The sequence below is a fragment of the Coregonus clupeaformis genome, chromosome 35 (genome assembly GCF_020615455.1).
Source record: "Coregonus clupeaformis isolate EN_2021a chromosome 35, ASM2061545v1, whole genome shotgun sequence".
In the NCBI taxonomy this organism is placed as follows: Eukaryota; Metazoa; Chordata; class Actinopteri; order Salmoniformes; family Salmonidae; genus Coregonus; species Coregonus clupeaformis.
Window position 1 is genome coordinate 33,263,734 of NC_059226.1, and position 14,757 is coordinate 33,278,490.

General features: G+C 42.1%; 1 protein-coding gene across 2 annotated transcripts in view; it reads right to left on the minus strand.

The window, feature by feature from the left end:
• LOC121551502 (nuclear distribution protein nudE-like 1-B) overlaps positions 1-14,757 on the minus strand; it is a 28,308-nt gene extending 13,551 nt beyond the window's left edge. Inside the window, exons 1-2 of one of the 2 annotated variants that reach the window (XM_041864195.2) lie at positions 14,656-14,757; positions 6,146-6,242 (exon numbers count right to left, since the gene is read on the minus strand). In XM_041864195.2, coding sequence (XP_041720129.2) covers positions 6,146-6,231 — 86 coding nt within the window. In that variant the 5' untranslated portion in view covers positions 6,232-6,242; positions 14,656-14,757. The remainder of the gene's footprint in view (positions 1-6,145; positions 6,243-14,655) is intronic. The other variant, XM_041864197.2, reaches the window with a different exon arrangement.

Here is a 14,757-nt window from a genome sequence, read left to right on the forward strand (position 1 = left end):
CCAACAGACAGGAGACTCAGCATGTTAGCAATATGAATACCAACAGACAGGGAGACTCAGCATGTTAGCAGTATTAATACCAACAGACAGGGAGACTCAGCATGTTAGCAGTATTAATACCAACAGACAGGGAGACTCAGCATGTTAGCAGTATTAATACCAACAGGCAGGGAGACTCAGCATGTTAGCAATATTAATACCAACAGACAGGGAGAATCAGCATGTTAGCAGTATTAATACCAACAGGCAGGAAGACTCAGCATGTTAGCAGTATTAATACCAACAGACAGGGAGACTCAGCATGTTAGCAGTATTAATACCAACAGACAGGGAGACTCAGCATGTTAGCAGTATTAATACCAACAGACAGGGAGACTCAGCATGTTAGCAGTATTAATACCAACAGACAGGGAGACTCAGCATGTTAGCAGTATTAATACCAACAGACAGGGAGACTCAGCATGTTAGCAGTATTAATACCAACAGGCAGGGAGACTCAGCATGTTAGCAGTATTAATACCAACAGACAGGGAGACTCAGCATGTTAGCAGTATTAATACCAACAGACAGGGAGACTCAGCATGTTAGCAATATTAATACCAACAGACAGGGAGACTCAGCATGTTAGCAGTATTAATACCAACAGGCAGGGAGACTCAGCATGTTAGCAGTATTAATACCAACAGACAGGGAGACTCAGCATGTTAGCAGTATTAATACCAACAGACAGGGAGACTCAGCATGTTAGCAGTATTAATACCAACAGGCAGGGTGCTCAGCATGTTAGCAGTATTAATACCATATGGTCAAGTGTACCTAAACAGAAGCCTAATAAGACAGATGGCTATTTCTGAATAGACTAGGTCTAAGTCTTGGAGGTTTACACATGGCCTGAACCTGTTTTGCTGTAAAATGGCTATGATATACTCAAATAATTACTGCAATCTTGATTAAATTATTTCATCTACTATTACTTTTCTTTTGGGGATCCAAGTATTCTACAATGTCATTGAAAATGTAATAATTAATTAACATGATTAACTAGGCAAACTCAGGAGAGAAAATGTAGTCTAATCTACACTAATGAAATCATGATTCTATATTGCTGTTGTCAAGTTGTTTACACTGTAGTCCTATATCATGCTGAACTAGTAGCAGAGTTTACACTGTAGTCCTATATATCATGCTGAACTAGTAACATAATTTACACTGTAGTCCTATATATCATGCTGAACTAGTAACAGAATTTACACTGTAGTCCTATATATTGTGCTGAACTAGTAACAGAGTTTACACTGTAGTCCTATATATCATGCTGAACTAGTAACAGAATTTACACTGTAGTCCTATATCATGCTGAACTAGTAACAGAATTTACACTGTAGTCCTATATCATGCTGAACTAGTAGCAGAGTTTACACTGTAGTCCTATATATCGTGCTGAACTAGTAACAGAATTTACACTGTAGTCCTCTATATTGTGCTGAACTAGTAACAGAGTTTACACTGTAGTCCTATATCATGCTGAACTAGTAACAGAGTTTACACTGTAGTCCTATATATCGTGCTGAACTAGTAGCAGAGTTTACACTGTAGTCCTATATATTGTGCTGAACTAGTAACAGAGTTTACACTGTAGTCCTCTATATCGTGCTGAACTAGTAGCAGAGTTTACACTGTAGTCCTATATATCGTGCTGAACTAGTAGCAGAGTTTACACCGTAGTCCTCTATATTGTGCTGAACTAGTAACAGAGTTTACACTGTAGTCCTATATATCATGCTGAACTAGTAACAGAATTTACACTGTAGTCCTATATCATGCTGAACTAGTAACAGAATTTACACTGTAGTCCTATATATCGTGCTGAACTAGTAGCAGAGTTTACACTGTAGTCCTATATCGTGCTGAACTAGTAGCAGAGTTTACACTGTAGTCCTATATCATGCTGAACTAGTAGCAGAGTTTACACTGTAGTCCTATATCATGCTGAACTAGTAGCAGAGTTTACACTGTAGTCCTATATCATGCTGAACTAGTAGCAGAGTTTACACTGTAGTCCTATATCATGCTGAACTAGTAGCAGAGTGTAATGATGAAATGTCATAGTATTGTGAGGACAGAGGTAGAGTTGCTAGATAATTAGTTTGGGGCCATGAAGTCTACATTCCTTGTGTTGAAGTAGATTAGTGATGGTTAGGGTAGTGTGAGTGATGGACAGGATGTAGTGACCTGGGGGCAAAGGTTCATAATAACAGAGTCAGGGAGGCCTATGATGGTTTCCAGATGTATGTGAAAGGAAGATGACCAAGGGTGTATAAGGTAGAGTGTTTCCTTTGTTAGTGAGTTGGAAACGTCAAAAGGCAAAGCTCTCCCCTTTGGTGTCTCTAACCCGGTACAGATAATTAAACATTTGCATTAACTGTCTACAGAGTGTCTAAGTATATCCTTACATACGTAATCACTTGTACCTAGAAACTATAACACAGAGTTTACACTGTTGTCCTCTATATTGTGCTGAACTAGTAGCAGAGTTTACACTGTAGTGTTATATCGTGCTGAACTAGTAGCAGAGTTTACACTGTAGTCCTATATATCATGCTGAACTAGTAGCAGAGTTTACACTGTAGTCCTATATATCATGCTGAACTAGTAACAGAGTTTACACTGTAGTCCTATATCATGCTGATCTAGTAACAGAGTTTACACTGTAGTCCTATATATCATGCTGAACTAGTAGCAGAGTTTACACTGTAGTCCTATATATCATGCTGAACTAGTAACAGAGTTTACACTGTAGTCCTATATATCATGCTGAACTAGTAGCAGAGTTTACACTGTAGTCCTATATATCATGCTGAACTAGTAACAGAGTTTACACTGTTTTATTTATTTATTTTTATTTTATTTAACCTTTATTTAACCAGGTAAGCCAGTTGAGAACAAGTTCTCATTTACAACTGCGACCTGGCCAAGATAAAGCAAAGCAGTGCGATAAAAACAACAACACAGAGTTACATATGGGGTAAAAAAACAAAGTAAAAAAAAATACAACAGAAAATATATATACAGTGTGTGCAAATGTAGCAAGTTATGGAGGTAAGGCAATAAAAAGGCTATAGTGCAAAATAATTACAATTAGTATTAACACTGGAATGCTAGATGTGCAAGAGATTATGTGCAAATAGAGATACTGGGGTGCAACAGAGCAAAATAAATAACAATATAGGGATGAGGTAGTTGGGTGGGCTAATTTCAGATGGGCTGTGTACAGGTGCAGTGATCGGTAAGGTGCTCTGACAACTGATGCTTAAAGTTAGTGAGGGAGATAAGAGTCTCCAGCTTCAGAGATTTTTGCAATTCGTTCCAGTCATTGCCAGCAGAGAACTGGAAGGAATGGCGGCCAAAGGAGGTGTTGGCTTTGGGGATGACCAGTGAGATATACCTGCTGGAGCGCAGACTACGGGTGGGTGCTGCTATGGTGACCAATGAGCTAAGATAAGGTGGGGATTTGCCTAGCAGTGATTTATAGATGGCCTGGAGCCAGTGGGTTTGACGACGAACATGTAGTGAGGACCAGCCAACAAGAGCGTACAGGTCACAGTGGTGGGTAGCGTTTGGGGCTTTGGAGACAAAACGGATGGCACCGTGATAGACTACATCCAATTTGCTGAGTAGAGTGTTGGAGGCTATTTTGTAAATGACATCGCCGAAGTCAAGGATCGGTAGGATAGTCAGTTTTACGAGGGCATGTTTGGCAGCATGAGTGAAGGAGGCTTTGTTGCGAAATAGGAAGCCGATTCTACATTTAACTTTGGATTGGAGATTCTTAATGTGAGTCTGGAAGGAGAGTTTACAGTCTAACCAGACACCTAGGTATTTGTAGTTGTCCACATACTCTAGGTCAGACCCGTCGAGAGTAGTGATTCTAGTCGGGTGGGCGGGTGCCAGCAGCGTTCGATTGAAGAGCATGCATTTAGTTTTACTAGTGTTTAAGAGCAGTTGGAGGCTACTGAAGGAGTGTTGTATGGCATTGAAGCTCGTTTGGAGGTTTGTTAACACAGTGTCCAATGAAGGGCCAGATGTATACAAAATGGTGTCGTCTGCGTAGAGGTGGATCTGAGAGTCACCAGCAGCAAGAGCGACATCATTGATATACACTGAGAAAAGAGTCGGCCCAAGAATTGAACCCTGTGGCACCCCCATAGAGACTGCCATAGGTCCAGACAACAGGCCCTCCGATTTGACACATTGAACTCTATCTGAGAAGTAGTTGGTGAACCAGGCGAGGCAGTCATTTGAGAAACCAAGGCTAGATATAGAGATGTAGTCCTATATATCATGCTGAACTAGTAGCAGAGTTTACACTGTAGTTCTATATCATGCTGAACTAGTAGCAGAGTTTACACTGTAGTCCTATATCGTGCTGAACTAGTAACAGAGTTTACACTGTAGTCCTATATCATGCTGAACTAGTAGCAGAGTTTACACTGTAGTCCTATATCATGCTGAACTAGTAGCAGAGTTTACACTGTAGTCCTATATATCGTGCTGAACTAGTAGCAGAGTTTACACTGTAGTCCTATATCATGCTGAACTAGTAGCAGAGTTTACACTGTGGTCCTATATCATGCTGAACTAGTAGCAGAGTTTACACTGTAGTCCTATATCATGCTGAACTAGTAACAGAGTTTACACTGTAGTCCTATATCATGCTGAACTAGTAGCAGAGTTTACACTGTAGTCCTATATCATGCTGAACTAGTAGCAGAGTTTACACTGTGGTCCTATATCATGCTGAACTAGTAGCAGAGTTTACACTGTGGTCCTATATCATGCTGAACTAGTAGCAGAGTTTACACTGTAGTTCTATATCATGCTGAACTAGTAACAGAGTTTACACTGTAGTCCTATATCGTGCTGATAGTAACAGAGTTTACACTGTAGTTCTATATCATGCTGAACTAGTAGCAGAGTTTACACTGTGGTCCTATATCATGCTGAACTAGTAGCAGAGTTTACACTGTAGTCCTATATATCATGCTGAACTAGTAACAGAGTTTACACTGTAGTTCTATATCATGCTGAACTAGTAGCAGAGTTTACACTGTAGTCCTATATCATGCTGAACTAGTAGCAGAGTTTACACTGTAGTCCTATATCATGCTGAACTAGTAGCAGAGTTTACACTGTAGTCCTATATCGTGTGAGTAACAGAGTTTGAGCAACTTGGCAGTGTGTGTCTTGCCATTATGTAACAGAGGATCTAAACTTGTTTGATGCAAAGCTGAGTGATTGCAGTCAGTACAATGCTGTTTGTAAGTAGTGTGTGTGTCCATTCCACTGATCTTAGCGGTCTCATCTATGACAAAGATTTTACTCTAGTCTGTTCAATGCCTATGGGAAGGAAGGAAGGGTAGTAGTCTATAGGTCTGACTGTGACAAAAAGAAAGGTTCATTCTTCTAGAACACCCTGCTGGATATAGGATATCTGTAAAAGTGACACCAGAGACGTATTCAGTAGTAACCAAACAGAAGAAAGCGCACTGAAACGAGGAGGTAGGCTACTATCTGAACCAGTACAATAAGAAACGCAAATCTTCCTTGCAAAATGTTTTCCATTACAACACGTTTTACTATGTGTAAATGTAAGACTACGGTGTGCACTAAATGATTACTACCCAGCACTAAGAACAACTAGGCCTAAACAAACTAGGCCTGATCTAGGCCAATGAATCCACTGCTTTCTGTGTCGATGGTAACGTTAACCACCAAGGCCTATAGAGGAACAGGTCATGTGTCAGATGATCACATGACCGTTATGACATAACCTTGTTATTAATCTTCCAGCGTTAAGAGCAAACATAAAAGCTTTGCTTTATGTAAGAGCCGAGAGCAAGCCATGTGGTTTTCTGTGCATGGATAATGATATTACTGAGAGGACGCATCAAAGTGAGAGTGAAACTCAAGCTAGGCACAATCTGGAAAATGTATGTGGAGGAGAGTAGTTCAACAGATACAATGACAAACCGTTGAATATGATCTTCTGAAATTCAATGTTTGACCACATATAATAAATAATTTGTTAATCAAGGATTTTGTTAAATGAGCTATGATTAGCCTAGCCCAGTTGACATGAACATACCTTTTCTTATACGTGAGGGATAAGGCCTTCCAGTAGTCAATCTCCTCGTCTTTTGAAGTAAATTTTGGTATCATCTCTGTGTCCATGGTAGAACAACCTGAATAGGAGGTAGAGGACAACAACATGATCATCTGGTATCATCTCTGTGTCCATGGTAGAACAACCTGAAGAGGAGGTAGAGGACAACAACATGATCATCTGGTATCATCTCTGTGTCCATGGTAGAACAACCTGAAGAGGAGGTAGAGGACAACAACATGATCATCTGGTATCATCTCTGTGTCCATGGTAGAACAACCTGAAGAGGAGGTAGAGGACAACAACATGATCATCTGGTATCATCTCTGTGTCCATGGTAGAACAACCTGAAGAGGAGGTAGAGGACAACAACATGATCATCTGGTATCATCTCTGTGTCCATGGTAGAACAACCTGAAGAGGAGAACAACATGATCCTCTGAAGCTAGTTAATGACAGACATATCCTGAAATGGATCTAACTAATATTCTGGAATGGATCTAACTAAGACACCGACTGTCTGCAACCAAAGTATTCTTGGCAATTTAACTACTGAAATTTGAATGGATCATAAAGTGCGCAGAGGCTTCTTTCTTCAACAGCCAATCATTTCCCTTGGCAATGCCCTGAGGCTCCACCCCACCCACCTCCCCCCCACCAACCCTGTGTCCCCCTGGGCAAGGTAACAGGGTTGCCATGTTCGCAGTTTCCCTGTAAATTTGGCTACTTTGAAAATTATGTTGCGGGTGAAAATGTATTGGTTGAGGGTTGCAGGTTTCTAGGCTACTTTTAAATTGCACCGCGGCAATTTCTTAAAAATATACACTACCGTTTAAAAGTTTGGGGTCACTTAGAAATGTCTTTGCTTATGAAAGAAAAGCAATTTTTTTGTCCATTAAAATAACATCAAATTGATCAGAAATACAGTGTAGACATTGTTAATGTTGTAAATGGCTATTGTAGCTGGAAACGGCTGATTTTTTATGGAATATCTACATAGGCGTACAGAGGTCCATTATCAGCAACCATCAGTCCTGTGTTCCAATGGAACGTTGTGTTTGCTAATCCAAGTTTATCGTTTTAAAAAGGCTAATTGACCATTTGAAAACCCTTTTGCAATTATGTTAGCACAGCTGAAAACTGTTGTGCTGATTAAAGAAGCAATAAAACTGGCCTTCTTGAGACTAGTTGAGTATCTGGAGTATCAGCAATTGTGGGTTTGATTACAGGCTCAAAATGGCCAGAAACAAATAACTTTCTTCTGAAACTCATCAGTCTATTCTTGTTCTGAGAAATTATGGCTATTCCATGCGAGAAATTGCCAAGAAACTGAAGATCTTGTACAACGCTGTGTACTACTCCCTTCACAGAACAGCGCAAACTGTCTCTAACCAGAATAGAAAGAGGAGTGGGAGGCCCCGGTGCACAACTGAGCAAGAGGACAAATACATTAGTGTCTAGTTTGAGAAACAGGTCCTCAACTGGCAGCTTCATTAAATAGTACCCGCAAAACACCAGTCTCAACGTCAACAGTGAAGAGGCGACTCCAGGATGCTGACCGTCTAGGCAGAGTTGCAAAGAAAAAGTCATATCTCAGACTGACCAATAAAAAGAAAAGATTAAGATGGGCAAAAGAACACAGACACTGGACAGAGGAAGATTGGGAAAAAGTGTTATGGACAGACGAATCGAAGTTTGAGGTGTTCAGATCACAATGAAGAACATTTGTGAGACGTAGACCAAATGAAAAGATGCTGGAGGAGTGCTTGATGCCATCTGTCAAGCATGGTGGAGGCAATGTGATGGTCTGGGGGTGCTTTGGTGGTGGTAAAGTGGGAGATTTGTACAGGGTAAAAGGGATCTTGAAGAAAGAAGGCTATCACTCCATTTTGCAACGCCATGCCATACCCTGTGGACAGAGCTTGATTGGAGCCAATTTCCCCTACAACAGGACAATGACCCAAAGCACAGCTCCAAACTATGCAATAACTATTTAGGGAAGAAGCAGTCAGCTGGTATTCTGTCTATAATGGAGTGGCCAGCACAGTCACCGGATCTCAACCCTATTGAGCTGTTGTGGGAGCAGCTTGACCGTATGGTACGTAAGAAGTGCCCATCAAGCCAATTCAACTTGTGGGAGGTGCTTCAGGAAGCATGGGGTGAAATCTCTTCAGATTACCTCAACAAATTGACAACTAGAATGCCAAAGGTCTGCAAGGCTGTAATTGCTGCAAATTGAGGATTCTTTGACGAAAGCAAAGTTTGAAGGACACAATTATTATTTCTATTAAAAATCATTATTTCTAACCTTGTCAATGACTACATTTCCTATGCATTTTGCTATATTTCCTATTCAAACTCATGTCAAGGACATATCTAAGTGACCCCAAACTTTTGAACGTTAGGGTATATTTAATTGTGACCTGCTGCTGCTGACTATCAGGCAGTGAGGCAGCCTGTTTCTGAGTGAGTGCGTGAGTAACTAAGTGAGAGAGTGAGTGTCCAATAGGGAGGGGGGTGTGTGTTGAGACTGAGCGCTGCAGCAGGCAGTTGAGTCAGGTGATTGGTGGGGAGGGGGAGGGGTGTGTGTTGAGACTGAGCGCTGCAGCAGGCAGCTGAGTCAGGTGATTGGTGGGGAGGGGGGGGGGTGTGTGTTGAGACTGAGCGCTGCAGCAGGCAGCTGAGTCAGGTGATTGGTGGGGAGGGGGAGGGGTGTGTACGTTGAGACTGAGCGCTGCAGCAGGCAGCTGAGTCAGGTGATTGGTGGGGAGGGGAGGGTGTGTGTTGAGACTGAGCGCTGCGGCAGGCAGCTGAGTCAGGTGATTGGTGGGGAGGGGAGGGTGTGTTGAGACTGAGCGCTGCAGCAGGCAGCTGAGTCAGGTGATTGGTGGGGAGGGGGAGGGGTGTGTGTTGAGACTGAGCGCTGCAGCAGGCAGCTGAGTCAGGTGATTGGTGGGGAGGGGGAGGGGTGTGTGTTGAGACTGAGCGCTGCAGCAGGCAGCTGAGTCAGGTGATTGGTGGGGAGGGGGAGGGGTGTGTGTTGAGACTGAGCGCTGCAGCAGGCAGTTGAGTCAGGCGAGTGAAAGGAGCAGCGTGTGTACGTCTGACAACTTGACACCAGTTGTAGGTAGGCTATCTAGATTGTCATTATGGAGACACCTATTTTCCAACCCCTTTTCCATAAAACATATTAACGCTGTAGAACTGATGCGGATCAAGAAATAAGGCGACAAAGCACAGGAAAACTACTTGAGGCGCTCTAGAGCGCGTTAGATAAATTCACTCGGAGGTGGTTTAAACTGCATTCTAATGTCGACTTTTCTTATGGAAAACCATATCATGCGAAGGTTTTTACGCATGCTCAGTTCTTGGGTCTTGAGCGCTGTGCGAGTGGACATTTTAAATGGAAGTTATGGAACTCCCTCGCGTGCTTCTGTTCTGGGGGAAACTCCACAATGAAACTGACATTAAATGTGGAGAATGATACATTTGCATCTGTTTGCCATCAAGTAGCCTATTAATGTATATGCCTATGTAGGCTACTGTAGCCAATAAATATGTTGAAATGACCATATCACTGGAGTCATTGCAAACCAATTTGTGAAACTTGTGTAGCCAACCTGGAGCTGGTAAATTGATTTAATAAAACAGCCTATAACTTCAGTTTGTTGTTGTAGCCTTGTGTTATTATGCAATTATTAATGGCCATGTTTAGTTAATTCAATTGGAAGTTATCAATTGTGATCATGGTCACAGCTCTATCGCAATTGCTGATCAGATGTTGTTAGAATGCATTAGATTGAAGGTAAAACACTGGCTGTTGTTGACAAGCATAGGCCTATTCAGTTCACATCCATATTATTAATATTCAGTGATTGAAATGACGACACCATCCTCAGTAGCCTATTCCAGCAGGCTAGAATTGGGTCACGGAAGCACTTCTCACCTCGCTATTCATGTTGAATAAATTAGTCTGTCAATTTGAACTAAGCAAGCTGCTAAAATCGTTCATCTTACATCTTGGCTAGGCTACTTTAGGCTATCTACAATTAGATGTAGGCCTATCAGGGGCAATAGGCTACCTGCATCTAGTTAACCAAACCTTGGTAAAGTTGAATTACAGTCATAAAGCCAGATTTTTGTCAGTAGACCTAGCCTATTGAAATGACAAGTCAATCTCCCAAATAGGCCATTTATAACGCTTTGTATTCTTCATTATCATCTGGCACAATTGCCAGAAAAAAAGTTTAATAAGGGTGAATTATCTTGTGACATATTCAAATTCCTTTATTAGTCACGTTAGCTCGCAAGAATTATCCTATTATTTTGATGGAAAACTGAATTTTGCTTCTAAGATCGTTAGAAGTTAAACCAAGATTCCTTCTTAATTCGCTTGATAACGTTATGGGAAAATTGTTTATTGGCTAAAATGTGGCAACTCCTCTCTTGCTGCGGACAAAAACTATGTGCCTACTTTTCAGGCCTTGTGGGTGGGTTTTGAGTAGTCATTGGGCTATAAATGTTTGCTAGACCTGGCAACACAGAGGGGACACAAAGCCAGAATAGATCTGACCAGTAATGAGAGGGTTAACTAACTGCCCAACTGTGGTCATCCTGTCATCACAGTTACTCAAGACCCACTGACTTCAGTTCAGCCTCCCTCCACCTCCACCTCTTCTCTAACAACAAGGGCCTGATCCACTGACCCAGCAGCAACACAGTAAGGAGATGTAGGATGCCCCCAGTCGGCCCCACAGAACCCCTTCATACAGACCACTGCCTCCTCATTAAAACGTCTAACCCTTTTTGTTTGGCCACAGCGGACGGGACATGTTTTCAAAAAGCTTAATTAACTTCTATTCATGGCCATTTTGTGTGTTGAATGCCAATCATAATCACATGGAACAGAAGTAGTGTGGAAATCCTGAGCGGAAGTGTTGTGGTTGGGCCAAAGCCACTTCAGAGGGTGGATGTCTAACCTGTGATTAAACCCACACACATCTGTTTGGTCCAATGTGTGTGTGCTGTGTGAGGTTGAACAGCAGGGAGTCCCCATCCCTCCCAGTGGCTCCAGGAATAGGCAAGGCTACTATTGATCATCTCTGGTTTAGAGGGATTTCCAGCATGCATGGGTCAGTCACCTCAACATGTCCCAACAGCAGCACTTTAAAGCTGCACTACGCAGAAATCGCTGCACCATTTCCTGGTTGCCAAAATTCTAATTGTTCGCCTAATTTCAGTTTGTGACACAAAACAAGCAGTCATTGTGTAGAGAATCATTGTAGCATCTAAACCACTGAAATATATTTTCCATAACCCAATCTATTCTATTTTTAGCTGACTGAAGCTGGTGTACAAAACTGAAAGTAAAAGACGCAGAAAGAAAAATTCAGAACGGTAAGCGTAGAAATAGCACACACAGAACAGACTTACCGCTTCTTAGACTTGCTTTCAACGGGAATGACGTCTATAACTCTATGTGAATTTGGTCAGGTCGCCCAAAAAGTTTTGTAGCTTGGGTGGGTTAGCGGTCCAGTCAGCCACCCCAACACCAGCACCGTCCTCTACACTGCACTCTGGTTAACACCAGGACGGACAATCAGGTTGCGTCCCAAATGGCACCATATTCCCTTATAGTGCACTACTTTTGACCAGGGCCTATACAGTCTATAGCCTACCAGTCAGAATATAGCCTAGTAAATAAGCAGTTCCAATGTAGGCCCTACATGCAGAACTATGTGCTACCAAAAACAATTAAAGTGTTCAACAAGACAGAAAGTCAAATGGCTTTTAATTCAGTTTAACAAGGGAGAGTCATCTGTCAGTTAGACAGGTCCCAGGGGTCATGTGGTCAAAGGGAGAACAGCTGTTCTCTCTCACATTCCTCTAGGTGTATGTATGGTGTGGTGTGGTGTGGTGTGGTGTGGTGTGGTGTGGTGTGGTGTGGAGTGGTGTGGTGTGGTGTGGTATGGTATGGTATGCAGAGCGTGCGTGTGTGTGTGAGTTATGCAGCTCAGGAAACTGTGGCATTACACCACTAGCTTACTGCTGGGACTGAGGGGGTCTGAGGAGAGAGTCAACAACACCAGGGTGGAGATTGATGCCTGGTGATGTAATTTAGTGGCAAATAACTGGATTGTTTATTGAAGAGTGGTTTTGATACTGTCAACATCGCCTAGTCTTAGCTGAACTAGGCTAATGATAGTATAGCCAACATAATGATCTTAGCTGAACTAGGCTAATGATAGTATAGCCAACATAATGATCTTAGCTGAACTAGGCTAATGATAGCATAGCCAACATAATCTTAGCGGCTAATGATAGCATAGCCAACATAATGATCTTAGCTGAACTAGGCTAATGATAGTATAGCCAACATGGTGATCTTAGCTGAACTAGGCTAATGATAGCATAGCCAACATAGTGATCTTAGCTGAACTAGGCTAATGATAGTATAGCCAACATAATGATCTTAGCTGAACTAGGCTAATGATAGTATAGCCAACATAATGATCTTAGCTGAACTAGGCTAATGATAGCATAGCCAACATAATGATCTTAGCTGAACTAGGCTAATGATAGCATAGCCAACATAATGATCTTAGCTGAACTAGGCTAATGATAGTATAGCCAACATGGTGATCTTAGCTGAACTAGGCAATATATTAGCCTTCTACTGGCTAATGCCAACATATTTTGCTAGGCTAATGATAGTATAGCCAACATGGTGATCTTAGCTGAACTAGGCTAATGATAGTATAGCCAACATGGTGATCTTAGCTGAACTAGGCTAATGATAGTATAGCTAACATGATTTAATGTTATTAGGCTACCATGTGAACTACACATCCATTGAGGTGAAATAGCAGTCAGAGCGATGGGAGCTGTGAGAGAGGAAGGTTTGAAAACTTAAGTCCATCTATTCATCACAGAGAAGCAAAAGACATGAATGTGAGTCTCAATAACAGACTAGCTGTTGTTGCCATGGTGATAAATAAGACTAATCTTTAGGCTACACTCAGCTGGCAGTAGTGTGTTGTGTTCATTTACAAACAGCTAGCTAGGATATGAAAGACAAAACCAGGTTCACTCACTGTCAGTGATTTTCAGCACAGAAGTCTCAGCTTCAGGAAAAGGTAGACAGATTATTTTTATCTGTTTTTGAACCCATTCCAGTGCAGGCATGTTGGGTGGCATCCTGGTGTGCAGAACACATGGGCTTGTGTCCCAAATGGCACCCTATTCACTATTAAGTGCATTACTTTTGACCAGAGCAGTGGGCCCTGGTCAAAAGAAGTGCACTATATTGGGAATAGGGTACCATTTGGGCTGCAGTATGGAGACTCTACTACCAAGCCAACAGCAGAGGAACCATCTGGTTATATTTACCCATGGTTTAGAGCAGGGTATGTTAACTAGCGAACAGAGGAAGCTAGTGGAGTCTGTTTTTTTTCTGTCTGTCTCCACTCTCCTTTTGGCTTCATCTTTTCCTCTGATGTGGATGACATCTCTCTGTCTGGCTGCTTACTCTAAGTGAGAGTGGGTGAAGCACTACATGGGCTCACACCAAATTCTCTGTGAGTTACGTTATTTCCAGGAAACTAAAATCCTCCCACTTCCACCAGAGGTCTGGGCTGGGATAGGCTAGTTGAGGGTTCAGGGCTGGGATGTGTGTAAGTGTGTAGGCAGGTTGTGCAGCAGACCACCAGACATACTGGGGAATGCCCTATTTGGTAGAGATCTTAGACCGTTTTTACACTAGCTAGCTACATGTGGCTACCGGTTAGCACCATTACATTGGCTTTCACAGGAGCAGGTTAGGCTCCACAGAACAAAGCTGTAGCTACAGTTGAGGTGAAATTCTTACTGTATGAAGAATTAAGACACATCCACCCCTAGCGTTATGATGATAATTACAACATTTGCATTACCTGAATATCTGGTGGCGAGAAACATTCTAGGCTAAAGGCCACATTATTACATCAGATCGACTGTATTTAGTTTACAGTAGTTGGCTGACCATGTACAGTCAGTGAAGGACAAGGTGAGGCAGAATAAATAGGACGAGGTATCCACAGGCAACGAGGCCGGTAATCACGCAGTCCTAACATTAGTCACCTCTAGCTGGTTCCATGGCTGAGACCGACTAATAGTAACAACCGGCTTTTTTGCTTGTCATACGAAACCACCAACAACAGACAACACAAAATGTCAACACTGTCTGATACTGACTGTTTGTTTCCACACAGTAAAACATGTGTAATTAGTAAACAAGAAAATGAAACCATTAGTTCGTCAATATCACAGTGTCGCTAAATCAAATACATAATTATTAGCTAGCCATGGCACCAAACCGCACGTTCAACAACCTATTTTCAGCTGTCACCGTTTGGTCGTTCAAAGCTTGCTTGCTAAAGTCGAAAACACAGGTTAACTAGCTAGCTAGCTTTTGGTAAAGTAACCAACGTAAATATGTCAATCACTGTCCTTACCTGGGCATGTCCAATCCGTGTGTCTGTCTCCAGATTCAGTTACAGTCACCACATCTTCTGTCCTGGACTGTCTTCATCGAAATGTCTGTCTGTCTGTGTTTA